The sequence below is a fragment of the Neltuma alba genome, unplaced genomic scaffold (assembly GCF_004799145.2).
Source record: "Neltuma alba isolate B1F8T4 unplaced genomic scaffold, ASM479914v2 tig00013957_pilon, whole genome shotgun sequence".
NCBI classification, from domain to species: Eukaryota; Viridiplantae; Streptophyta; class Magnoliopsida; order Fabales; family Fabaceae; genus Neltuma; species Neltuma alba.
Window position 1 is genome coordinate 24,298 of NW_021637970.1, and position 27,282 is coordinate 51,579.

Here is a 27,282-nt window from a genome sequence, read left to right on the forward strand (position 1 = left end):
AATTAACTTAACAAATTTTTTTAATATACTCAAATTAGTTAACTAGTTCTTATATTAAAAAATTTTTTAAGAGTTTTATCTTACTATTGAAGAATCTGTTTGTGGTCCTTTTGAATATTCCCGTCTCGCGGGGCAGGCGCATGATAAGGTTGAGGGCACATTTTGATAGGTCCATTTGCCCGACACTATTTTTCTTTCTCTCTTTTTTTGGCCTCGACACTAATTATTAGATTATTGCTGATGATGTTATTCTAAAAGATGTCGATAATTTTAGGTGAAAGACGAAGATTTACATTTGACCGTAAGTTTTTCCTTCTCTTATTTCTTTTTTGGGCCTGAACAAATTGATGGTAAGTTGACACTAGGATGTTCTGATTTTTTTTTGGGCCTATGGGATATTCATTGTTTTTTAATCTTGCACAATCATGATGTTTACTTTTTATTAATTAAATGTGGGCGGACACATGTGGGCCCACATATTTTTCTGCAAGAAAGGATAAGTGCTGACAGACTCATACCCACGAATTAAACCTTTTTTAAGAAAGAAAAGCAAAAACAGGTCTCGTCAACTCATGCTATTTTTATCATTGCAATTTAAGGCTAATTAAGTGTATTTTTAAAAGCGTGTTAGGTCATCACGTCGTTCATATTTTTAAAATCTAACAAAAACTATTTTAAATTTTTATTTTTTAGATAATTTTTCATACAGTGACTTTATTACTTTATTAATAAAATATGATAGGCAAATAGTTATTTATAAACGAAGTATAGCTATACCGATTATTTTTACAAAACTCAAAAAATTAATAAAACGAGCTCTGTTTTTTTAATAAATTTTTAATTTTATTATGAAAACACTTTGATACGCCATACGGAAATATGAAAAAATATCGAGTTTATTCCTGAAAAATCTTGTGATTATTTGTGGTATTATCCTACGCGGCGCAACGAACAAACTTCTAATTCCCATTTTTTAGTTGCATTTATCCTGCAACGAGGGCCCGAGACCCGCAGGCTGACGTGGAGGGCTGGAATCAAAACTTATCGCCTCTGCAGTACAGCAGTACTGCCAATCGCCTCATTCTAGTACCTGGTTAATACTTAATAGCATTTTTATTTTCAAGTGGCTGGTAAGTGGTAGAGAAGGAGAAGACTTAACCAGAGAGAAAAAAAGATGAAAGAAGCTTTCAAGATTCAAGAGTTGAATCTCGTGTCCTTTTGGCTTTTCTCTCGCTTTGCATGATCCATTTACTTTATTGGAGTTGAATCTCTTGGTCGTCTTCCTCCTCCTCCTCCTCTTCTGCTGCGTGAGAGTGTGGAGTAACGTAATCTGCAAGAGTTGCTGGTTGTGCTTTGCTTTGGCAGTGATGGTGATCGAGGAAGATGTTGAGAGCTGCGCGAGTCGAGCCGTGCAGTCACAGAAAGCTCATCCCCGTCATCACAGCCAGAAATTGGAGGTGTACAATGAGGTGCTCCGTCGAATTCAAGAGTCCAATTATGAGGAGGCCAATATTCCAGATTTTGATGATCAACTGTGGCTTCATTTTAATCGTCTTCCTGCTCGGTATTGGATATTTCTGCTTATGTCTACGTTTCCCTTTCCGAATTGTTTTCAACTTTTTATATTTCTTTTCGCCCGTGATAAATTCACACGAGACAGCTCCTGCTGAGAAAACCATGGAACAACCGAAAAAGTGTTGCGCAATTATTAACAGGACATTTATGACCAGGAATTGAGTATACTCATGCCTGGATGTTTTCTTTACGCATTAAGAGTTTTCTCTTGATAAGTTGAACTGTATAGATCATAAAGAATGGAGAAGAAACAAAACAGCTTACGCTGGCATCTATATTTTAGCCATTCAAGTGGAATTGCCAAAGCGTTTATTCTCTGTGGAAACTTTTTTGTGTTCTGATTGTTGTTATGCAGGTATGCATTTGATGTGAATGTGGAGAGGGCAGAAGATGTTCTTGCTCATATGACACTGCTGAAGTTGGCAGAGGATCCGGCTAATCGACCTGCACTTCAAGTTCGCTTAGTACAGGTAAAACAGCTAAATCTTGCTTGCCTTTCAGATATTTGGATCTTGGAAATTCATAGCATTTTTGTAAGCGCCTAAATGTCCCTATCATTCCTAGTGCAGGTACAACCCTTTGATAGTGCAAATTATGGTGACTCTATGAACTCAGATCCCTCTGAGAATGAAGATGCACAGAGCTCTTTTAACTCTTCTTTTAAGCAGGGGTATGGTTCATACATTATATCCCATTTACTTGTAATTTCCAGTCTTGCTGCTGCTCAATTGGCAGAGAACATCTCAAACCTTTTTATTATTCTTGTTCTTGTTCACATTGTTATTTATGCCATTCATTTATTTCTAATGCCATCTCTCTCTCTCTCTCTCGGACGACAAAAGAATTCATCTGCCACCTACTTTTGGTTCCTCCTCTAATCTTGAAGCTCTTTCACGTAAAAGAAGCAAAATTAATATTGAAGACAGGGATGGTGCTGCGGATGTGATACCATACTCTTCCCAGTAAGTATTTTGGTCACCTTACTTTCTGTTATTGTTCTAGAAGAATCTTGGGAAAGACCATGATTTTTTTTCCTCCTTTATTGCTTTTTTGAGGTGCCTGTGTTGGAATTTCTAAAAGAGGGATGACATTTATCAAGTGGCTGTATTGTTTTATTGGGAGATTGATAAAATAGGATCAAATCTATTAAGCTTATGGCAGTTATCAATTGCATTTCCTTAACTACTCAAATTTTTAACCAGTTCTTATGCTATTGTTTGCTGACTTCTAGGCCCATGCATGAGATTACTTTTTCAACAGTTGACAAGCTTAAACTCCTTAGTCAGGTAATTAATTCTTCTATTTTCTAAGGAAATTCCTTCGACTCACTTAGATTGGTGATAAGTGGATGAAATTAATGTCAATAAGCGTACTTTTATTTCTTATCTAGCATACTCTGTCATCTGACATGCTTATATCTCTCTCTTTTCTTGGCAATTCGTTTGGTTAATGCACTTCTACCAACTCTTGTCATGATATTTTTACTATACGTGTCTAGCCTCTTGCCTTCTGTATCAGCTACTGGCATTTTTCATGCTATTTGCTATTGATACTATCAAACAAGGGCATTATAATCCTAGTTGTCAAGGGCTTCCCCAAAAAATTTGTAAATGCATGTGCATTCAAAATTCAAATAGATATACCATTCATCATATCAAGGAATAAGAAAATTTTGTAATGTTGAAGGCCATGATGCTATGATCTGTTAATATTTATCTGGAATCATAAAACTGACCTTAGCATACAAGACTCATGTAAATATATAATTTATTATTGACTGGAAAAACCAAAAGAGGAGAGCTTTTTTCAAACTATGTCAGTTCTTTATAATTTGAAAAAGAGGAAAAATATAATTATGTTTTACCTGTACTTATTACCTGTGCTCATCTTTTATCTAATAACTTTTGCAGAGAATCCCTCAAGTTTTCATTTCTGAGATGACTGGTTTCTTGCTTATTTTCTATTCCACTAGCTGTGGTTAACCTAATGGAATAATTGCTCATCAAGCGTTGACAAATGTGAAACTTTTTAATTATGAAGTAGAATATATAGATTTTGCGCTCTACGCTTTCTCTCTCCTTACTGATAATCTCATTATTTATTTATATTCCAGTTAACTGCATTACTTGGCGAGATTGGATTGAACATTCAAGAAGCTCATGCTTTTTCCACCAACGATGGCTTTTCTCTTGATGTATTTGTTGTTGATGGTTGGCCTAATGAGGTAAGATGGAAATAGCTAAGCGAACCTGATTTGATACAAACACTTAATGTTAACATTACCTTTTCTAGCAGGATTTTTAACTATCGTGTTTGGACAGCCTACTATTAGTACAAGGGTATGGTGATGTGCTTTAATGAAACAAAGCATAATTAGTATATTGTTGATTTTGTTTCAGCTTCAAAGCCATATTCTGAAATGTTACTAACAAAATAAATTTACGAAAGGAAGTTATGCCTCTTATATGTATTTTGGAGATTGTGCATGGATACATAATCAGTACAAGTACTACATCCAATATGATGATGCTGTGCACTTATTTGAACTGGTTTTGATATTGATTTCATGGTCAATAAGTTATCCCTCTTTTCTATAACATCAAGGTACTTTTATATTATTACTTCTTTTAATTTTTATGGTTTACTTTCAACCTATTTTCAAAAGTTTTTTCCTCATTTCTGGCAATCATAATTTGTTAACAAGATTTCTTACTTCTTCCTATTCTGAACAATTTTTTATGGTCGTTTATCAGTTGATTGTTTTATATTTTGTGAAGCTGAAACGTTTAATTCTCCTTTCCCACAAATGTTTTGTTTTACCTGCTTGGCTGCACCTATTGATATAACCTATCTCTTTGGTTGACTCATTGAAATCTAGCCCCTCGTTTGTTTGTTGTCTTTCTCTTTGCTTCTGGAACAATCATAGGATACTGAGGAGCTCAAAGCTGTATTGGAAAAGGAAATTTTGAAATTTAAGGTGAAGTATTCCACATTAATCTTTGTTAATATTTAAAATTCAAGATCTTTCTAGAAAGATAAACATTTTTGTGATGTTTCAGTAGAATGGAATCTCTTCAAGATTAAGGCTGGATGATAAGATTGTTTTAATTGATTCATAAAACAAGAATACCTTATCTGGTTACATTCAAGGGAAGACAGCTGTTGGTATTAGTTTTTATCTGCTCTAACGCTGATTGTAATAACCGAGAAATATTGACCCAGAAAAAATTTCAGGATAGCCATTAAAAACAATTATTACAGAATCTGCGCAAGTCTGCTTCTGAACTCTGGTATATCACGTGATAAGCCAACTCCTTTCAACAGCGATGCAATCTACTTTATTTGCTATAGCCAAACAAATTCATATATCAAGGTCAATCTATACATTCTGATGACTTTCCCCTGAATCCGTTGTACTTGTGACTAATATAGATCGTACTGATGTACGTGATTGATTATTCTATTATGCATGGTTCGATATATTACTTCCATAATGTTTCAAATCACTACTAAAACTCATTTGTTAGTTTGTTTCGCTGTAGAATACATGTTTTCTGTTACAAGGCCATGGTCAGAGATCTGCCTTTATTTTTCATTTCTCTTTGGATTTCAACATTCTGAGATATGGAATATGTTGTTGGCCCAACAGGAGCAATATATGTCAAAACAGGACACACATTATGCTGCCAATGACGATCATCAGGAAAGAATGGAACCCTTTCCTCCTTGCATAGAAATACCGTCTGATGGAACTGATGTCTGGGAAATTAATACCAACCTATTGAAATTTGAAAACAAAGTTGGCTCTGGATCATTCGGTGACTTGTGAGTTATCTCTTGTGAAATCCATTGGACCCCTAAGTAGCTTCTCGGCTGATCTTTCTTTTCCTTTTTCCTTGATTTTCCTTAGGTACAAAGGCACATATTGCAGTCAAATTGTGGCTATCAAAGTCCTCAAACCTGAGCGCACAAATACAGATATGTTGAGAGAGTTTGCACAAGAAGTTTATATCATGAGGTTTATTAACATACCTGAATGTGATTCATAGAAATATAGTTCCTCGTGACTGACTCCTTTTCTTCCTTTCCTTAATTAATTTCTTTGATAATGATTTCTATCCAGTAATTTAACTGATAATTAACTGATAATCTTGGAAGGAGAAAGATGGATTTGATTCTTGGATATCAATGATGTTGGTATAAATTTCAGGAGCATCTTACCCCATATGGAAGATTTACTCCTTTCTTCCAACTCCCTGACATCAAAATGAGGCTCCTAGGAAACGAATGCTTTTTTCACTCTCCTTTCTCTCACGTACACATTGTCTAAAATTGCCTTTAACTTTAATTAAGTTATATTATTTACTTTTATTCTAACTAAGGATCATTTGCTATTTTGTTGTTTTTGGATAATGCCTCTGAATTTAGGATAATTGTTCTATTTTAAGAGTATGTTAACTGGATAACTGTTTAGTTTGTTATCGAGGCCCCCTCGTTTTGTATAAATTGGAGATGGTGGTACAAACATATTGTGGGAATCAATTGAATACTAATGTGTATTTAATTTTACCCTGCATCAGTTAATTAATTTAGATTAGGATAAATTAATTTAAACATTTTTTTTAGACAGGATGAGCACTTAGTTAAAATCTTAGGCATCTTTCTGCTGTCACGTATAAATATATACCTTTCATCTAATATCAATAAGTTCAGATAAAATTTGAATCCTTAATATATTCATAGTATGAGAACCCCTCTAAAATTAAGGAAAAAAATTGGCCAAAAAATATGGCTTCCCACTTTGAGAAGGTAAAAGCTTCTCATAAAGTTTATGCACTTGTTAGCAAACCTGTGTCTTCTCGAATGTTCAGAAGCAGAGCTTCCTGAAGCCGCCCCCCCCCCCCCAAAAAAAAAATCAAGAAGAAGAAGAAGCAGGGCTTCCTATTTTGCTGTCACGAACAATTAAAAGGAAATCGTGCACCCACTTCTGTCCAGGATACAATCTGGCTACACAAACCAGTAAAATTAAAGCTGCTGCACAGACTAGTGAAAATTAAATCTCTGCATAAACCGTCAAAACCATCTGTCCAAGTTGTCCTTTATGATAGGGAATTTAATGAGAATTCTTATAAGTGTCGATATGGCATCCTTACAAGTTTGGACTGAGAATTCTTCCTTTGTCTATGATAACTTGCTTTGCAGGAAGATTCGACACAGGAATGTTGTGCAATTCATTGGAGCATGTACTCGACCACCAACTCTGTGTATTGTTACTGGTAAATAACAGAGATCCGTGAGAACTTATGATGCCATGTTTCATATTGTTAGCTTTTATCAACAAAAATATTTGTAGGAATATCAAGTTCTATTGTTTATGCGTGAAGATATATTACTTCCAAAAATATGAATAAAATCTTTAGTTAAATGATCATGATATGTCATGTTATCTTATTTCTAAGATGATTTGGCTTCCACTTTCAGTCATCTCATGATTCCAGTTTGAATCTTTGCTTATGTGTATGCCTTCATCAGAGTTTATGTCTAGAGGAAGCCTATATGACTTTCTGCACAAACAAAGAGGTGTATTTAAGCTTCCATCTTTGCTAAAAGTGGCAATTGATGTTTCCAAGGGAATGAGTTATTTGCACCAAAATAATATCATACACAGGGATCTCAAGACTGCCAATCTGCTGATGGATGAAAATGAAGTAAGAGGACTCCTCGAATTTGCTCACATTGATTACCTGTTTCGTTTCATCATTTGGTCAGCCTATGTCTCGCCACTCTCTTTATAGCGTGGTTTGTGAGGACTTCCCTGGGAATGAAGATTGTATTGGTCTTTTGTTTCCGGTTTCAAGCAAATCTTTCATGTGCAATTAAATATCTAATGTCTTTTCTTTTTTACTGGTATAATTATAATGAATATATTATCCTTTTCTCGATCTTTGCATCGAAAATTGGTCGTAGAATTTCCCTAAATAAATGCAAAACTGAGTGGCAGTGTGGTTATACATTTGTTGAGTTCATAAAGCTGAGGTAAAACTGATTTTTTTTTGGGGGGGGGGGGACAGAATTAGGGTTACGTTACATTAATTTCAAGATAATTGAAATTTTGAAATAAAAATTGTTTTGTTAGGATTTCTCGATTATCTTTTCCTCTCCAACATGATTATTTCATCCGTACTTAAATATCATATTCTTCTTCAATAGGTGGTGAAGGTAGCGGATTTTGGAGTTGCCAGAGTGAAGATAGAATCTGGAGTGATGACAGCTGAAACTGGAACTTACCGTTGGATGGCCCCAGAGGTATGGATTTTCTTCGAATCACGTTACTGCTTGATTTGTTTTTGGGTGACATTTATGGCAGAAGAATGTGGTATCCTTGTTTGTCTATAATACACGCTGTTCAACACGCGAGTCATTTGAGTTTCATAAATAATCGGAAATCTATTTGTAAGATACAAGATCACAAGATATATGATACATTCATTTGTTTTTATTTTAAATAATACGTAGAATATCCATCTCATGCTTAATTTTTTTGTGTGCGCACGTGCGTGTTAAGTTCTCAAGAAATCAGGATGGCTACTTATCAGTATGTAAAACGGGCAAAATAGAAAGGGCAGGAAAAATTAGATAACATATGCTCGTTAGCTCGTTGTGCGTGATTGCATGGCTGTCTAGTGGATTCTCCCAGAAATATCAATCATTATAAGTTTTAATCTATAATTATTTATACACCTTAAAGAGTGCAAATCATTTCTCGAATTTTCCCCTTGCATCGGCCCGACATCTAAGTCTTCTACAATCAGTTGTCCTGCCAGAAGGCAAGTCTTTCAGGGAGAGATTATGAAAAAGAAATGTAGAAAACAAAATGGCAAAAGCAGAGAACCCAGCAACCCAGGCTAGGCTCTCCAAGATGTTGCATTGCAGGTACCTCTTACCCGTCCTCTGGTCCCACATTAACCTATTCCCTCACGATATGATGTCTCCATTCTCTTTCTTCTCTATTGGCCGTATACAGTACAAGGGTGTTAGTTTCCTGCCCGTCATTAATGGGCCATCTCCACTTTTCTTGCCCCTTCTTGAGTAGGTCGGTAGCAAAGGCCCGTTTCCATTATTATCAGATTTTGCAACCCCGGTCGTCACACTTTACATAGCATTATATGACGAGTGGGCATATCGCATAGCGACATAAAATTCACCCTAGTTGGTGGTATTTTGTGGGTTTAATGCCACTTTCTAAACCTTATATGATTTTCAGAACTTTTAAATTGATCTGTCCTTTTTTCCTTTTCTTCAATTGTCTGATTTGATTATAAATTCCACTTTGTGATACTCCAAACCCCTTCGCATTGATTTGGTTTTTACTTGAAGGTCATTGAACACAAACCTTATGATCAGAAAGCAGATGTCTTCAGTTTTGGAATAACTCTTTGGGAGCTTCTAACCGGAGAAGTATGTCCTTTCCATTTTTCTCATCTCAAACAGCGGTCGTGGATTTTAGTTTTACTCTAATCATGTTGACTACTTTTTATGACCAGCTGCCTTACTCTTACCTGACTCCATTACAAGCAGCAGTAGGCGTGGTGCAAAAGGTTTTCATTCTGTTCTCCTAATAGATCATCTTACAGAATCAGTTTTCTTATCTATGCATGATGATTCTGCGTTTATCATTGCAATTAGGGTCTAAGACCGACAATCCCCAGGAGCATACACCCAAGACTTTCTGAACTTCTCCAACGTTGCTGGCAACAAGATCCAAAAGATAGACCAGAATTCTCCGAGATAATAGAGATTCTTCAGCTGATAGTTAAAGAGGTAAAACACTACTCACAACCGTAAAAATAGCTGAACGAAGTCTAAAATTTTATATGATATGTTTCTCACAGGTTACTGGTGAAAAAGCCGATCGCCATAAATCATCCCACGGCTTTCTCTCAGCACTTAAATGGGGCCATCACTGATTTGGATCTATCACGACTGTATATCCTTGTATTCTCTTATGCTCTGGTTTATCCCTCTAAGGTGCCTTCTTGTTTAATTTCTAGTTAATTCGGGCCCTGCCCTCTTTTGTATCCAAAAAATAATAATAATAATTTTAACACACTATACAAATGAAAAGTTAATCGAATTATCATTTCCTTGCATTAGGGAGGTGGATGATGATAGATTTGGAAATGCACATTAGAAACATTGTTGTTCGTTCCATTTTTTGAATGATAGTTGCAATTTCTATTCCGAAAAACAAAGGTTAACCGAGTTGTTTTTGTATTTTTCTGGTACAAATGAAAAGTTGTTTTAATTTCTTTTTCCAACAAAATATTGGATATTAGGTTAACAATCACGAAGTTTTGGACTTGCAGGAGATGCATCTAGGAGGCGGCAAAGTCTTACTTCTCCCGTTTTTCCTTTTTTTTTTTTTTTTTTGCCAGCTGCGGCAAAGGCTACCTAAACAAGCCGAAGCCTATTTCCGAGTGTCGAAAACTGGTCTAACTCTTACATCTAGGTGGCCCAAACTAATTGTTTTAGCCCAAAAGAAATGGGCGAAAAGAATATGTGAAGCCCAATACCTTGGTCCAACATGAACGTTTGGGGGCTAGATCGTCAGCGGATGGGTTTTCCTTTTTCTTGGGGGAAAAAAATAGATAGCTCGGAAAAACACCACGAAGAGGTTTTTTTTTTCGGTTTTTTTCCCCGGGGGGGTGGAAGGGCGGAGTGACGAGAAAAGGAAGGATTTCGTTTAAAAACAAAAAACAAATGGAAGAAGCAACAAGTGTTGGTCCCAGTGAAAGGGACTTAAGCTCTTTAAACATATGTCTTGGATTTGATTCTTGGAGCGGTATATATGGAAAAAACACTGTTGGGAAGGATTCCCACTACGACGCCTGATAGTACTCCGAGAGATTAATCTTTTACCGTTCGGATGAGAGAACACTCTGGGCAACCAAAAAAAAAAACAAATGGAAGACAAATATTTATCATGGTCACGTCTACATGCCTTAGCAACGCGCGCGCGCACACAGAGTCAAGCCCAGCTGAAATGGATTTGAGGGTTCTACGCATCTCTAATTCCTATTGTCTCAGGCCTGGGTTGGGCACGTCTGATTCATTCTTGCCCCCCAATGTCTAAGACGAGGACGACCTCTACAACACATCAGAAGTACTATTTGGAACTGAAAATAATCAAGGCACTTTATTTATTATTATCAACAAAGATATACATTACCATAATGTTTTTCCTTCTTCGTTTACCATGATTTTTTTTCTTCTTCGTCGCGATTCCAGTATCAAAGTTGTTAATAACTTAAGGAAGTGTTTGAATCACAAATTCATGGAACTCCCAGCAAGAAACCTAATTCTATACAGTTTAAAAGTTGTAAGTCCCGCCTTGGCACTTCACTGTTCTGTTGGAAGTCCATTTTGAGTCCAAGCAGCGAATCCACCAGCTATGTCTGTAATTCCAGAAAATCCCTGCACAAAGGGAAAAAAATTCCAATCACCGAAAGTTACTCTGTAATTTTTAATCATCAGGATTGTAACTTGTAATTGGAATTGGTAATAAGTATGTATTAAATTCTGAACGATGCCCCTGTGCGGAAAAACAAAATTTGATTCTGACATTCCACCAAATTCAACTACAACCAAACAATGAGGCTTGCCCAAATTGCAGGTTATGGTGTTGAAGAAGGAACTTACAGCAACTAACAAGTCAGTAGCAGCCATCATGGACCTTTTACCAAGTTGACAACCCTGTAAAAAAACAGTATCAACATCAGAAACAATCTTTTCAAAACACGAATATAGCATACAGAGTCCAAACGCAGCAAATGAAAATTTATAAACGCATCAAATGAAAATTTAAGAGATTGTACACTCACAACAATAATCTCATCATCTTTTCTAAAATGTGATGAGACTTCTGCAACAAAATTGGCATTCTTTGTCATACCTGCATAAATGCCATAAAATCCATATTAGGATAATTGAAGAATTAATATTCGGAGAAAACATTTTCCTGTGATGAGGAAACTCTGGTAAGGGACCATATTCTTCAATTAATATTCGGAGAAAACATTTTCCTGTGATGAGGAAACTCTGGTAAGGGACCATATTCTTCAATTAATATTCGGAGAAAACATTTTCCTGTGATGAGGAAACTCTGGTAAGGTACCATATTCATCCTAAGGCTTAGAATTAAGGCAGGACACATTGTCAGGACTTGTATTTTTGCATCATTTACTAAGCGAAATGAGCTTATTCTACCTCACATGGAACGCAGGCAAGAAAAAGTATCCCACATTCCCTTACAACCAGATCACATATTTCGAATATTATCTAAAGAAATATTCAAACTAGAGAATCAGTTGGCAACAACAGCCAGTAATCAATGACCAATAAGCACAGTGACAGAGGAATCTAATTCTAGATAACTTGCTCTTGGATATTATACTTATGCCGAAAGAAGAAAATAAACAAATAAACTAACTATGAATGGAGTGCGAGAACTTCGACATCGGGAATAATCTAAAACAGAGTGGCTACTGTCGCTACCGAACCTCCAAATTAATTTTTAGCATTTTTCACTTCAAAAAAGAGGTGTAGCACAGAATTTCTTCCGTGCCATGCATTCACTGTAATTGCTCTCTTAGAGAGAAATCAAGAGAACCTGATCCAACTCTGTACATGTATGGTACGTTAATTGCGCCTGGAGCGTGTCCTGCGTTGAATTCTTCGGGAGTTCTACAAGCAAGCAAGCAAGGAACGACGAGTGATTTCGAATTGAATCGGAACTCTCTGGAAACGTCAATTCCCCCAAAAAAAAAAAAATTACTGAACCATGCGCTACGGATGAGTTTTATCTAACCTCACATCCAAATAGCGATGTCCAGCAAGAAGCAGCTCATGGGCTACACGCACTGGCACCGACGTCGGAACTCCGACGGTCTCCAAATTCCCGTTCAGAGCAGCTTTCGTGCTTGAGAATTCAAAGGAACACGAAAATAAAATTCAATCTAACAGAAAGAAAATGCAACAATTCAATTCGATTCCCGTTCAGTATACGCACCAGTAGTTTGGAAAGTTGGCTTTAACAACACTAACGCTCCGCGCCTGACGAGACTTCAACGGTTTCAGAAATGAAATTCTGCATGCAATTAATCACGAACATCAAGAAGAGAAACAGAAACAGAAACACGTAACGTAGAATAATATCACAATTGAGTGAATTAAGTAACCTTGGAGCATGATCCAGCTTGGCGGAGCGGAGAGGAGGAGAGAGGAGGAAGCCGGAGATACGAATCGACGTCGTCATCATGGTTTTGTGATGGTGGTGTTTCAGAGAGCTTGAGAATGAAAGGGAAGTGGAAACGAATGGTTTTCAATTGCCAAGCGGAAAGTGAGAACGAGAACAGAGCACGGTAGCGGCCAAGAAGTGGGCTCGTCTTTTTTATACACTACTTACGAAGATGAGAGCGCGAAGGAGCGAGCGGCGTGCTTCGCTAATGGATTAATGCCACGTCATCAGCAGGTGTACTGATCACGTTCTTTATCTTTTAATCGGGCCTTTTAATTTGTTTGTTTTTGGGCCAATTAATACAATGTTTGAGATAGAAATGTTTGAAAATACTATAACAAAATAGAGTAGAAATTGAAATAATGTAAAAAATTATAAATATTTTTTTGGCCAAAAGTAAAAAATTATAAATATGAAAATACATATTCTAGTCCTAAAATATTTTTAAAATATTACATAGTTTTTAAATTTAGAAGAAATAATTCCTTAGGCCAGATCAGAAGGTAGTGGTGATGCATTGGATATGACGTGAAGTTTTGGTATGGATAAGCCCAGTTTCAAATTCCAAGAAATAATAACAAATGTGGGTCCCGCGGCCCCCGCACCTCAGAGGCTCAGACCAATTCAGTGGTGATCGCCTGCTACGAACCCTGGCGATTTGCCACTGACAGTCGTGGATAGCTCTTCCTACTTCTTGTCCACGTGGCAAGATTTGTTCCGCCTGCTTGGCCACGCCTTGACATTTTCTTAAGGGTACTGGCATGGCTTTGGAGAGATAACCATCTAAACACTTTCATTAAAACCCCAATAATTGATTATTATATCAATATCACGGTTTAAAAGCTAAAGCCATGATTTTTCAAGAAGCCAATTTTTCTATTTTTTGAGAGAAAACCCATGATTCTATCAAAACATATGTACATATTAATTATTAATTCATTATGTAAATAATAAATTTGCCTTTCTTATGGATGCTTCTTATTTATATATTTTTTTTAGTAATTTACACGTGAAAAAGTCCCATTAAATCATTCATCTTTCTGAGAGCAGAGAGGGAGAGAGATCAAATGCAATGAAACATGGAAGTATTAAACTTGTTTTTCATATTTCAAGCCCATTCTTTAATGCATCATGGGCAGAAGATTGGGCCATGAAATGGGCCTCTCTCCCTGAAAGTGACATCAAATAATCCCTCTTTCTGAGATTGCGGGTGTATTTGGATGAAACCAAACCGTGGTTTGGAAAAGTGATTCTGGAGAATAGATTCTGGAAAAAATAGATTCTGTGAAGAATAGATTTTGTAAAAAAGTGATTCTGAGAAGTGAGAGTGTTTGGATAGTTGTTATCAGAAGCACTTTTTATATATACAAATTACTAAAAAAAAGACATAAGTTAATATGATAATTACAGAAAAAATAGATTTTATGATATATTTTAATTTGAAGAAATAAAATTGTTAATAATATATTTTTTACCAATATAATTAATAATACATAAGATAATATAATTAATAAATAATTAATGTCTATATATATTTATAAAATATAAGATTAAATATATTTATAAAAAAATATGTTTATAAAAAAAATAACAAGATACATATCATATAGGCCCTCACACTCTCCCTTTTTTCTCCAAAAGCAAAAAAATTTTGCTTTTTCCAAAACCATGGTTTTGGAGTCAAAACCATGGTTTTGACCCAAAACCATGGTTTTGATTTTTGGAGAGGCTGTTTGGGTAGCATTTTCCCCAAACCATGGTTTGGGGTGCTATCCAAACAGAGCCGCATAGTTTTTTGTGAGGAAGATGAACGAGGACATAAATATGACTATGAGAACGTAGGTGGAAAATGTGGCTCGAGAAATGACGTACTCCTCCTGTCCTTGATATAGGACATAATTATTGAGTTGATTTTAGTTTTAAATATAAGATCCATTTATCATATTTATCTATTTTTTCTAAATTATCCCTATAGATATTCCTTCAACCATAATCAAGTAAAAGAGGGAAAGGAGGTATTAAGAAAGATGATTATGGTGTTTTAGAAAAAATGTATCACATTTCTTATAATTAATTAACTTACCTGACTTCCTTAATATAATCAAATTAGTTAAATGGATATTATATTAAGGACTAGAGGAGTACCAATTTTTAAACACGTCAGATCAACCATTCAAATCTATGTATCATTGGGAAAATTATATTACTATCTCAAACTCTTAATATAAAAATTAGTTTGATTTTTAATTTAGTATAATATCTTAATTTAATTTATTTTTTTTAAGATGGTCTTTATAGTAGTTACACGTGATAAATATTTCATCAAATATTAAAACTAATATACTTAATTAGTATAGGTATTTTAGATAATACAGTATCTATTTATTACAAATAAACAACTTAATAAATTTTTTTAATCTACTTAAATTGGTCAATTAATTTTTATATTAATAACAAGAAGTAATACCTCTCTGCTTTTGCAAACATTTTGTTCCGAATTCATCAGTCTTAACTGATGAAAAGCTTTTCATCCTTTTTAGATTCTCTTTTTTTTTTTTGTTAGGCTTTACAAATCACCCAAAAGCATGAACATTATTTTTCCATTTGGTTTTAAAATTTAAAATCGTGGTCAGTGATATGAACAATACTTTTTCCATTTGGTTTTAAAATCGTGGTCAATGATGAGGACCGCGATGGCACAACAAACTCGCCATTGAATTCTGGCATGATTGAGATTATCTGACATTTTCTTTCTTTATTTTCTATTTTCCTCGTTTCAAAGGAACTTCACATTTTTTTCTCCTTTTTCTTTGCTCTGTGGAATAAAAGAATATGGATTGATTTTAGAAAATGTGAACTTCACCTATCAAGTGATCAAGCTCAAACATAACAACAAGGTTTCTTTTTTTTTTTTTTAAGTATTAGGCTGCATAATAACCTTAACCAGTAATATTCTCATATAATCGTTAGACCTTTTTTATTGGTTATATTCTGAAACATGCTACTACCTCCGGTCTTTAATACTATTATAAGAACTTATTTAACTTTTAATTTGATTCTAAATATAAAACCTCAATCCACTTTATCTTTCATATTTATGTATTTTTTTCCTAAGATAATCCTTCTAATAATAATAATTCTAACCAATACACTTGATTAGTAAGGATATTTTAGGAAAGTCAATACCTATTTATTGCAAATAACTAATTTAACTTATTTTCTTAATCTACTTAAATTAGTCAACTAGTTTTTTATATTTACAACTCGAGATAGTATTACACTTTGTATTACTTTATGAACCCAACTAATTAGACTAAACTAAGATCCTACTTAGAATGATTTATAATCAATTTTTTTATTTTGATTTACAAAATATAAAATAAATATATAACAAAAGTTTTATCTCAAGTTATATAAAAAATTCTTATAAGTGATTTCAATTTTAATAACAAATAGGGCCCAATTTTTTTTTGGGTGAATAGGGCCCAATTATTTTTATTTGTATTTAATTCAAATTACAACAGGATACGCATAGGAATATGCCCCTGTGACCCGATATCTCGGTCAAAACCCGGAACCGTGGTTCTGCGACCCCTGGGGCAACATGAATTTCTTGTTATATAAACTTTTTAATTATATAAAAATCGGTGGCCAATTTTTTTCCCATTAAAATCATTTAAATTTTTTAATTTACTAGAAACATATAAATTTAACATGATTTTTGTGTGAGAAAATCATAAATTTTCGCTCAACTTTAATTTAATCCTTATTGCTATATCTTATCAATATCTCACTACATTTACGGGTTTACTCCACTTTATTTTTTATATATTTAATCATCCTGATGTTGATAAATCATACATATTTACAGTATTAAGATATTACCATTATATAATCATTATCATCAACAAACTTATCTAAATCTTATCGAATCTAACCATGGTGCCTAAATTAATATTTTTATAAATTACGACATTTAATAACTAGTTATATAATAAAATTGGCATATAAAATTAAAATTGAATGAAATTATCTTGGACAAAATTATTATTTCCAATTTTGTTGAAATGTATATAATTATTATAATTTTAATAAAATTAAATTAAAGCATGATTATTTTTATTCTATTTAAGATTAAGATATCCGTTCTCATCGTCTTCAATTTTCCACTTTTACACGCAAATCCCATTCCATAACATCCCGCGACCCGATTTTATTCTGTTGCCGTCAATTCCCAGAACTGAAGAAGAACTCTGATGAACAAGATAATGAGTGATAACATATCCGAGATCGAGAAACTAGAGTTACTTCACAAATCGCAGGTCTTCAAGATCAGAGGCAGAGACAAGCAAGGCCGCAAGATCCTTCGCATCATCGGCAAGTTTTTCCCTGGTAAATTCACTCACCCAGTCATCGTTCTTTGTATTCTTCACAATCATTCGATCATATCTTTCGTTTTTCTCTCCGTGGCAATTTTCTTGATCGATTTCCTTGCGTGCCAGCTCGGCTGGTGAGCGTTGACCTTCTAAGAAGGTATTTAGAGGAGAGGATTTTCCCGAAACTGGAGAAGAAGAAATTCTCGGTGTTATATGTTCATACCGGCGTTCAGCGGAGCGAGAATTTTCCAGGAATATCGGCCTTGAGATCAATCTACGATGCGATTCCGTTGAATGCAAAGGAAAATTTGGAGGCCGTGTATTTTGTGCACCCAGGCCTCCAGGCGCGGCTTTTCCTCGCCACGTTTGGCCGTTTTCTCTTCAATGCTGGGTAAGGCTTCAGGTTTTCAAACGCTTTTCAGTTTGGCGCAATTTAGTTTTGATACAATCAGATTTGCTAATATAAGCATTTATGGTTGGTTAGCGTTTAGTCGTCTAACAACAAATTGGATCTTCTGCTTTCTCTCCCTTTCTTGGAGGGGACAAATTAGCTAAATTCAGGATTTAAAAAATATTCTAATCCAAAGAATCCAACATGAAGGGAAAAAAAAGGAATTAGTAAAGCGGAAAGCAGAGAGAATAATTAAAAATGTTAGACATTCTGTCAAGAGGTTTTATTTGGGTGTGGTAGGTTGTACGGGAAGGTAAGGTACGTGAGCAGGCTGGCCTATCTGTGGGAAAATGTCAAGAGGAATGAGGTGGAAATACCAGAGTTTGTGTACGATCACGATGAAGACTTGGAATATAGGCCCCTGATGGATTATGGATTGGAGAGCGATCACGCCAGGGTGTGCCATCCATCGTCCATTGAATCCCCTATCTCCACCTACTCCATGAGGTGCATCTCATAGGATCATTCCCCCTTCCCACTCTTTGCTTGCAGTTGCAGAGCACAAAAACGAAGGAGGAGAAACTAAGAACAGCTCAGACAGATAGAACCCTTTTTTTTTTTTGGTTGGCGTTTGAACTAAAATTTCGTCATGTATATTGCATATGAAAGGCTTTTTTTTTGTATCACTTAAAGTTTTATGTCCATTTTAAATTTTTAGCTGATTCCCCTGTACTCCTGTGAATAGATATTTTGGAATTAATATCATATATTAAGTTGTATTTTATTGTTCAGAGACCAATCTAATTTCAATAAAAGGCCATGACTCACATAGTTAATTTCTCATTGGACTTAATTTAAATGTGTTAAGTTTAATAATCGAGTGACAGCTTAATATATGATTAGAAAGTTTCAACATTCAACATTCTCCAATTTGGATAAAAGAATGTTACTCTGTTTTTGTAGAGCCACACGCGTTTGACAATAACACCTCAGGCACGCATCTTAAAAAGGTTCCCAAGATGATACGATAAATAACATCGTCACACATACTGCGTCATTATCAATATAATTGGGGTTGCACGCTCCGCAAACCATTTAACTTATATTATCATGAATCATAAGTTTGGAAACAAGATAACAGATAGCTTATAACATATTTTTAATAATACATTATTTTTTGCATGTAATTTGTTTAATTTCTCAACATTCTTTATACTCAAGAAATTACCAGCACGAATATCTCAAATATTTTTATCTTAGTAATTTTGAAAAGTGTTTAACACAGATAGGATCACATTTCAATAAATGTTTGTTTATTTCAACATTTTAACGATGGTCTATGACAAAAAAAAATTTCTCTGATCTCTTTTTTATAAGAACTTCGTATAAAGCTTAGCAATGAGTAGTAAATCGAAATGTATTAATCGCTTTTTTGTTTTTTTTATGCACAACAGGCTCTCGCCCACTAAAGATGAACACATTTTCTAATTAAAATTCATGACTGCAGATAGAAAATAGAAATAATGCCAGGCCGGGCCCACTTGTCAGCGACTGGATCCAGGTAGTTGTCTCGTCCAGATGCTTGACGTTGAATGAACCCTCCTTCCTATTGCCTGCACTTTCATTTTTCTAACCATAACCAAAGCACAAATGCTGCAACCTACCACCGCAGCACAGTCGGATTGGACATCCCCCAGTATGCAAAAACGCCGTGTCCCCAGTGCTCATGAATTGGACAGACTCACCATAACAACCGTTTAATTGGTTCAATTCAATCATCATTTGTTTCATATACTAGCATATATAACTCGTTAGTTTTGGTCTACATTTTATATATATTTATGTATATTGGTGATATATAAGCTAAGGAACAGTGTTTTAAGAGACTAAACATGTGGAACAAGTAATAAAGAATCAAGTTATATGAAAAGGGACTATATTCTACCTGTATGAGTCAAATATTGTAATGTGCTTAGATTCTGATCCAGGAAGGGGGAGGCCAAAACGGTTTTGAACTACGAGGATCAAGTTTAGAGGTCATGGTGCCTCCATCACCCAGGTTGTACACCCGAACATCAAAAATATCAGTAAAGAAAATACAGTTTCCTGCATACCCAGCAAAATCATTGGCAGAAACCGACAGGTTGCTGCTATTTCCCAATATAAACACTCTGTCTTCCAAATCCTTCACAGCCACCCATTTCCCCCACTCTTCATCCAACCTGTAAACCTTAAAATCCACAACCGAAGCTTCATCATCCGGCCTTGTGCGTTCACTGCCATAGTGCCTATCAACAATATAAAGATTCCCACTAGATTCAACCAAATGCTTCTTGTGTCCCAAACCACACAAGGGAGGCGAATATTGAATCAGCTTCAACGAGGATGTGTCGATCCATGATACGGTACCCCCCCAATCTGTCACATAAAGCTGACCTTTGTACACAATAACATCATCATAGTAATAATTCTTACCATCCACGAGCGTCCATTTGTTGTCTCCATGTTTGAACAACGCCAACTTACCCTCCTGATAGATACAGCAGGCCACAGAATCCTTTACGTCAGACCAACACGAGGTCGGGAAGAACACGACTTTCTTTATAGGAAATCCGGACTGCTGGAGGCTATATGATTTGTATAACTCCACCGCCCGATAGTCCAGCAGGTTCAATCTTCTCCGAGGAGAGCGGCGTGGTTTCGGGATTTTTTGGTCGGAAAGTGGGTTTAGGAGACGAAGAGCATGAGGTTGTGAGGGATTTGATTTTCCTACTTTAATTAACCAGCCTTTGGGAGAAGAAGGTGAGGGTTGGTGGGGTGGTTCGATTCGATAAATAGTGGACTGAGAGAGAAAAACGAACTTGGAGGGATTGCTGGGATGGGGGATTCGGAGAGGGAATAAAGAAGGAGAGTTAGGAGAGAGGGAGGTATTGAGGATCGCCATGACTTGCAGACGCTACGAAATCGGACAAGGTCGATGTGATTGTGGAGAGATTTGCAGATCTGGGGCCAGAGTTCCGACGGAAGATCGCACCAATTTGACTCCGATACGCTCTTGAGTTGACTCTCCATGGACATTTGTCGTTCCAACACAGAAGCTCACAAGGATTCCAGCTACTACCATGTTTCGGAAATTACACAGGTTTTTTTTTTAAAAAAAAAACAGCCTTAAACGCTAAGTTAGTGGCATCAATAATTTTTTTCTCAATAAAAAGCAGCGAGTTTGATTCCATAATAAATAAAAAGTGGATGTTAAGTCAATGGCATAATAGCATAAAAACTCATCTCGTCTTTAATCTTGTATCGTCAGTGAGCGTGCCTTTAAATTTAAAAAGAAACGCATATATTTGATCAAAAGAGCAAGTTGACGATAAAAATCAACAACACTTCGACACCTGGGCAGCGGATGAATGTGCGAAGGGGGAGACAGCCAACACGTGCGCCTCCTCTCTCTCGATCCCCACTTTGTTGCCGGAATTAATGTTAGCCACCTCATGTAAATGTGTTTTATTGAATACAATGTTGCAGTTTGTTAAACTTTTAGACAGAGAATTGAAATTAAATTTTTTATTAAAAGAGGTGTTTATATTTAATTCGAAAAAAAAAATCTCTCTTTTTGTGCCCCCGTGTCTTAATTTTTCTCTTCCCCCCACATTTATCCTTCCACTCTTCGTTTCTTCTGCCCCATCCTTTCTTCTTTCCACTTCTTCTCTCACCCCCGTCCTCTCTCTTCTCTTGATCTTTTTTAATTTCTCCACTCCATTCTTCTTCACCTTTCTCTCTCTTCCTCCACTCTGTTTTATTTGCTGGCAAATTCACATTCTATGAATTCTCAGCGTTTTGATTTAATATTCATGTCAACAAGCATACCTTTAATTTTTTTTCCCAGATTATTTCACCTCATATATATATATAGACAATGCTGCAATTAAATGGACATGTCACATAATTATTTTATTTATGTATATATGTAAAAGCATCTTCAACATGAGATATTGTAAATAACAAAAAATGTCAGAATGAGATCACATCCATTCCATCTTATCTGAAAGCTCTTCAAATGAAAAAACAAAAGCTAAAAAACAAGGTTTTTTTATGCCAACGGCATTATAAGTTAACCTAATAGAAGTAGACTCCCCGTATCGCTCCATTTTCTTTATTTGGTTATTTTAGTAAAGGTTTGCTCTAATATTCTTCAGAAATATTTAAACTTATGTTATCGATCATGAGTTCGGAAACGTGACAAGAGATGGCTCGTAAAATGTAATCAATAATACAATAATATTTTTTATTTGTACTTTTGTTTTTTTTTTTGGGGTCAGAAATTTGTAGTTTGTTTAATTTCTCAACATTTTTCTACTCAGAATGGAACTTAAAATGAGCACGGACATCCCAAATATTTTAATCTTCATAACATTTAAAGTTGTTTGATAGAGACAGAGACACATTTTAATAAATATTCATTTCAATATTTTAATGATATGGTTGATAGGAAAAAAAATCCCTGACCCGTCCATCTTATAACAAACTTTTAAAAAGCTTACTACAGTTTGCTCTCTTCTTTTGTTAGCAAAAAAAGTTTGCTGTTTTGCCTTTGAATATTCCTATTTATTGGTACTGAAAAAAATAGCTATACATTGAGTAGATGGAAAGAGATTATCAATAAGAAGTAAATCAAAACATATTCGGCAGTTTAACTGCCGACCGAAAAATAAAAATAATGTCACGCTGCGGCTTTTTTTTTTTTAGACAATTTGACTTTTTTGTTTTTTTGGTTAAGTATAAGAGACAATCCTATTTAAAAAATTAAGAGGATAATAAACAGAGCACCTTTCTCTCTCGATGGGGATTCATGAGAGGTGCCCCTTTTACAGGAGGGGGACTCACGCACCCACCCTTATTTTGGCAACATGGTCCTATTTGACAGTGGCTGAATCCAGCTACGTAGTTGTATCATCCAGAAGCTTGAAGTTGAATGACCTTAATTTCTCACAGCTTGCGCCTTCATTTTCTAAGCACAACTAACGCACGATACCATAGCACGGTCAGATTGGACTCCCCACAATATGCAGAAACGTCATGAATCATCAAGTCCATCTGCTCATGAATTGAACAGACTCATTATAAATAACAAACGTTTAGCTAGCCCAATCATCATTTGTCTCTTTCATGTATAACTCTATTTGGAATCATTAGTATCAAACAGAGAGAGAGATCATGACATTTGACAAATAAACTGCATCATCAATTACAGTTCCGCCGTGTTTTGGTCTCGATTGGTGATGTCTGTGCAAGCTAAGGCACAGTATTTAACAGAATAAGCATGTCAGACAAGTAATAAAGAATCAAGTTATAAGAAAAGGGAGTATATTCTACCTTGGACGAGTCGAATATTTTTAAGATTGGCTTTGTGCTTAGATTCTGAGCCAAGAAGGGGGAGGCCAAAACAGTTTTGAAGTACATGGATCAAGTTCCAAGGTCATGGTGCTACCATCACCTAGGTTGTACACTCGAACATCAAAAATATCAATGAAGAAAATGCAGTTTCCTGCATACCCAGCAAAGTCATTAGCGGAAACAGACAAGTTACAGCTATTTCCCAATATAAACACTCTGTCTTCCAAATCCTTCACATCCACCCATGTCCCCCACTCTTCATCCAATCTATAAACCTTAAAGTTCACAACCGAAGCTTCATAATATGGTCTCCTGGGTTCACTATCATAGTACCTATCAACAACAAAAAGGTTCCCACATGACTCAACCAAATGCTTCTTGTGTCCAAAACCACACAAGGGAGGCGAATATTGGATCAACTTCAACGAGGATGTGTCGATCCATGATATGGTACCCCACCTATCTGTCACATAAAGCTGACCTTTATACACAATAACATCATCGTAGTAATAATTCAAATCATCAACGAGTCTCCATTGGTTGTCTCCTCGTTTGAACAACGCCAACTTACCCTCCTGATAGATACAGCAGGCCACAGAATCATTCACGTCAGACCAACACGAGGTCGGGAAGAACACGACTTTCTTTATAGGAAATCCGCACTCCTGGAGGCTATATGATTTGTATAACTCCACCGCCCGATAGTCCAGCAGATTCAATATTCTCCGGGAAGAGATGCGCGATTTCGAGATTTTTCGGTCGGAAAGTGGGTTTAGGAGACGAAGAGCATGAGATTGTGAGGGATTTGATTGTCCTTCTAGTTTGATTAACCAGCCTTTGTGAGAAGATGAGGGTTGGTGGGGTGATTCGATTCGATAAATAGTGGACTGAGAGAGAAAAACGAACTTGGAGGGATTGATGGGATGGGGGATCTGGAAAGGGAATAAAGAAGGAGAGTTAGGGAGAGAGGAAGGGATCGAGGATCGCCATGACTTGCAGACGCTGCGAAATCTAACAAGATCGACGTGATTGTGGAGAGATTTGGCGATCTTCGGCCAGAGTTCTGACGGAAGATCGCTCCAATCGGGTCTCAAATCCATTGCCTCGGACATGCTCCTGACTTGACTCTCCATGGACATTAATTTGAAGGTACACTGTGTTTCAGAAATTACACAGGAAACCCAACATTGACTCCTGAAGTCAAGCAATCGAGCTTTTTTTTTTTTTTTAAACAGTCTTAATCGCTAAGTTAGAAATGAAGATTTGACCAAAAGAGCGAGTTGGAATGACTGTTGGCAAATGCCGTAAAAAATATCAACAGTCCGACGTTCTTTGGCCCCACATGAACGTGTCATGCTCACTGCTTTATCAATATCAATGTCCTCAAAGCTATCTCTTTCGATCTCCCAGTCCTTTTTGCCTTCCGGAATCCAGCATGACTCAAATTCAATTTTATTAAGTTCATTTTTACCCGAATCAATTCTCACTTTGTTGCAGGACGCTGTGGCCATGGATAGGTTAGGAATGTTAGTGACCTCGTGTAAATTTGTTTTCGTTGAATTTACAAGTCGCAGTTTTGTTTAGTTATCAAGGAATAAAAAACCGGACCGGACACTAAAACCGGTTGAAGTAGTGGTTCAAGGGTTAATGGGTTAGATCGGGGTCAACTCGAGATCAAACCGGTCATACTAAAATAATATAATTTAATTAAAAATGACAAAATATAACAATACTAATAATTACTAATAACAAAATATAAAGAAATACAATAAGAATTTGATTGTAATAATAATAAAGTACAACAATATTGAGAATTTTGATCTTTATAATTTTTCAATAACTAAAATTAATAGTTATTGATATCAAACTCATTATTAAAATTCATTTAAATCTATAATAATTGAGATATTATGAGCTAAATGAGAAAAAATAAGATAAATATCAATATATTTATTTAAACCGGTTCATACCGGTTTAGTCTTTGAACCAGACCAAACCGGTTTACCAGTTGAACCAGCCGGTCCGATCCGATTTTTTTTTTACACTGTTAGTTATAGTGCCAAACTCTCTCTCCATGCATTTTTCTCTCCCCCATCACCATTCTTCTTCTATCCTTTCGTCTCATCCAATCTTCTTTGGTGGCAAATTCACATTCTATGAACAAGTTTATTTATGAAAGACTATAGATTAATGAATGCCTTATTGCCAGCCATATAAGCTTCAACTTGAGATATTAAATAGCAAACAACGTCAGAATGAGATCATGCATTCCATCTCATTTGCAAGTTCTTCAAATGAAAAACAAAAACAAATTAAAGAAGCAGGGATTTCTGTGATGAGGCTGAATAACGTATATAACAGAAATAGATATAGACTCCCCGCTTTTCTGCTTGTCTTTATTTGGATATAAATATTTTACCCAAAGAGTCTGCTCAGATATTCTTCATAAGGATTTGGTGCTCTGAGAAACTAAATCTGAGCAAGCTGACGGAAGTTGATGGGAGTGACCAAAATGGGAGGTCCGTTAAAAAGTTTAGAAGCTGCTAGAAAGGAAGCTTTATCAGTTGGATGGAACCAATCCCAAAACAAGAAATCATTACGGTTTCCACAAAGCTCAGCATTAATGGACTTAAGGCATGGACCTTGTCCATTCAGCTTCCCAACTCCACAACATGCCTTCTTCGTCTCCTTTATGCCAAACAAGGAGGGACTTCGCAGGACGGCTGAAGTCATAGCAAAGGAATCGCCCAGTGAGTACTTGAAATCCCTCAGGTCAGAGCTTAACCTCTGCAACGTGGAAGCAGTTACAGAGTTGAATACTGTTGCAAATTTGTTGAGTGGTTCCACACACTCTCCTCCATTATTGTTCATCGCTTTTACTGCAGGACAGCACCCTATGGCTGCTACGCTTATGATCCCAAATTTTCTTGCCCCTAATGCGTATAGATTCTGCAGTGCACTCGACCACCACGTACATTAGTTGGATATAGCAACATATTGTTCAGGAGTGAAGAGAAATATTATAAATATGTACGAACCAGAATTTGAGTGTAGTAGTTGGATTGAAGAGCAGCCAAGTATTGATTCTGGCCTAATCTGGTGGCACTTTGGTTGGTGGAGAATTCCAACAGGTCGTTGCCTCCAACGCTGATTATGAACAAAGCTTTTGAAAGGAAAGTTGCAGTCTGATTAGTCCCCAGTGTCTCAGCTATACTTGATCGCACCACTGCAAATTGTTCCACTTGCTTCTCAAGGGGTAATACCCCGCCCTTCATACATGCATTTTAAAATACAATTAATGTACTTTCGTTTAGGATTACTAACTAACATTTATAAAACACTCTTAATTAACGCCACAATGGTTTTACATTCTCTCACACCTGTATGTGTGTACACACATAGTAGTTCTATATCAAACTTTCACCTCATGGCAAAATTCAATGAAGAAAGAACAAATTAAGATGTGTTATCACTAACCCATTTTTTTTTCCCAGTTTCTCTGAGAATTCCAGACCCTCCTGATGCAAAATTCACCCCTCTTAGTACATTCTTATTGAAAGTGTCGGGATGATCAAATCGCAGAGCCAAGTATGGTGGCGGACTCTCCACGTATCCGAATAGTTTAGCTTCATCATGATTCGCAACGCAAGAACAAAACAAAATCAAACGAGGAAATTGAGAAAATCATATGATTATACGTGTTGCATTCTTTAAAAAAAAGGCCACCACTATTTACCAATGTGGTCAATAGTGTTGAAGCCATTGCTGAACCTTCCCGTGGCCACAGAGTTTGGAAAATCAATCCCATAGTAAGGGACATTGGCCCTTGCTCCTGTTCCCAGAAAATTATTAGTGCCCACATCTGCAGTTGAATCTCCAAATATGAACAGCACTGGCCTATTCTCCTGAGTCCCGTATGTCACGCGCACGGCCACACAAAGAAACACAAGAACAATGGAACTTGTTAGGCCAGAAAATGATGATGCCATTTTCTGCGCCTTAATTTCACACTCAGAGAAAGCGTTTATTGGTGTTGATTTTGAGATGCCAAAACACGAGATTTCTCTTTGTTTATATACACCAAACGTAAGAGGAGGGAAACAAACGAAATAGTTAAAAAGATGTTGTATGAATATTAACGGAGGGCTGGTCATGGCCGACGACCATGGTCATGTTGTATTTGGCATGAACGTAACCAATTAGAATTAGAGGAGAATCCTATGTTTATATATGTAATTAATTAATAC

General features: G+C 36.0%; 4 protein-coding genes and 1 pseudogene across 4 annotated transcripts; 2 read left to right on the forward strand and 3 right to left on the reverse strand.

Annotated features, from left to right (window-relative positions):
- Positions 1–1,148: 1,148 nt before the first annotated feature.
- Positions 1,149–9,823, forward strand: LOC114739410 (serine/threonine-protein kinase STY8-like). Its single transcript, XM_028927470.1, has 16 exons — positions 1,149–1,564; positions 1,931–2,045; positions 2,145–2,245; positions 2,418–2,537; positions 2,807–2,861; positions 3,689–3,799; positions 4,502–4,552; positions 5,225–5,400; positions 5,486–5,593; positions 6,778–6,851; positions 7,108–7,283; positions 7,786–7,881; positions 8,953–9,033; positions 9,120–9,173; positions 9,262–9,396; positions 9,468–9,823. Exons 1-16 carry the CDS (start codon positions 1,368–1,370, stop codon positions 9,540–9,542), a joined length of 1,725 nt encoding a protein of 574 aa, XP_028783303.1. The 5' UTR covers positions 1,149–1,367; the 3' UTR covers positions 9,543–9,823.
- A 921-nt stretch (positions 9,824–10,744) lies between these two features.
- Positions 10,745–13,003, reverse strand: LOC114739404 (thiosulfate sulfurtransferase 16, chloroplastic-like). Its single transcript, XM_028927465.1, has 7 exons — positions 12,813–13,003; positions 12,644–12,721; positions 12,443–12,553; positions 12,245–12,318; positions 11,457–11,527; positions 11,275–11,328; positions 10,745–11,049 (listed from the first exon to the last, which is right to left on the reverse strand). The coding sequence occupies exons 1-7, from the start codon at positions 12,890–12,892 to the stop codon at positions 10,975–10,977; spliced, it is 543 nt and encodes a 180-aa protein (XP_028783298.1). The 5' UTR covers positions 12,893–13,003; the 3' UTR covers positions 10,745–10,974.
- Positions 13,004–17,093: 4,090 nt separating this feature from the next.
- On the forward strand, positions 17,094–18,183 carry LOC114739413 (ganglioside-induced differentiation-associated protein 2). The gene is made up of 3 exons (XM_028927473.1): positions 17,094–17,263; positions 17,374–17,638; positions 17,939–18,183. The coding sequence occupies exons 1-3, from the start codon at positions 17,128–17,130 to the stop codon at positions 18,156–18,158; spliced, it is 621 nt and encodes a 206-aa protein (XP_028783306.1). The 5' UTR covers positions 17,094–17,127; the 3' UTR covers positions 18,159–18,183.
- A 1,203-nt stretch (positions 18,184–19,386) lies between these two features.
- Positions 19,387–24,197, reverse strand: LOC114739411 (uncharacterized; annotated as a pseudogene).
- Positions 24,198–25,504: 1,307 nt separating this feature from the next.
- Positions 25,505–27,024, reverse strand: LOC114739412 (GDSL esterase/lipase At4g16230-like). Its single transcript, XM_028927472.1, has 4 exons — positions 26,772–27,024; positions 26,513–26,661; positions 26,074–26,304; positions 25,505–25,984 (listed from the first exon to the last, which is right to left on the reverse strand). The coding sequence occupies exons 1-4, from the start codon at positions 27,022–27,024 to the stop codon at positions 25,505–25,507; spliced, it is 1,113 nt and encodes a 370-aa protein (XP_028783305.1).
- Positions 27,025–27,282: the final 258 nt, after the last annotated feature.

Coding starts and splice junctions, on each gene's coding strand:
- LOC114739410 (XM_028927470.1), top strand. CDS start 1,368: ATGGTGATCGAGGAAGATGTTGAGAGCTGCGCGAGTCGAGCCGTGCAG. Junction 6,852..7,107: donor AACTCTGTGTATTGTTACTG/GTAAATAACAGA, acceptor TGCCTTCATCAG/AGTTTATGTCTAGAGGAAGC. Junction 9,174..9,261: donor CAGTAGGCGTGGTGCAAAAG/GTTTTCATTCTG, acceptor CATTGCAATTAG/GGTCTAAGACCGACAATCCC.
- LOC114739404 (XM_028927465.1), bottom strand. CDS start 12,892: ATGATGACGACGTCGATTCGTATCTCCGGCTTCCTCCTCTCTCCTCCT. Junction 12,554..12,643: donor GCCAACTTTCCAAACTACTG/GTGCGTATACTG, acceptor TGAATTCTCAAG/CACGAAAGCTGCTCTGAACG. Junction 12,319..12,442: donor CATCGCTATTTGGATGTGAG/GTTAGATAAAAC, acceptor GCTTGCTTGTAG/AACTCCCGAAGAATTCAACG.
- LOC114739413 (XM_028927473.1), top strand. CDS start 17,128: ATGAACAAGATAATGAGTGATAACATATCCGAGATCGAGAAACTAGAG. Junction 17,264..17,373: donor CATCGGCAAGTTTTTCCCTG/GTAAATTCACTC, acceptor CTTGCGTGCCAG/CTCGGCTGGTGAGCGTTGAC. Junction 17,639..17,938: donor CGTTTTCTCTTCAATGCTGG/GTAAGGCTTCAG, acceptor TGGGTGTGGTAG/GTTGTACGGGAAGGTAAGGT.
- LOC114739412 (XM_028927472.1), bottom strand. CDS start 27,024: ATGGCATCATCATTTTCTGGCCTAACAAGTTCCATTGTTCTTGTGTTT. Junction 26,662..26,771: donor CAACACTATTGACCACATTG/GTAAATAGTGGT, acceptor ATCATGATGAAG/CTAAACTATTCGGATACGTG. Junction 25,985..26,073: donor ACTACTACACTCAAATTCTG/GTTCGTACATAT, acceptor AGTGCACTGCAG/AATCTATACGCATTAGGGGC.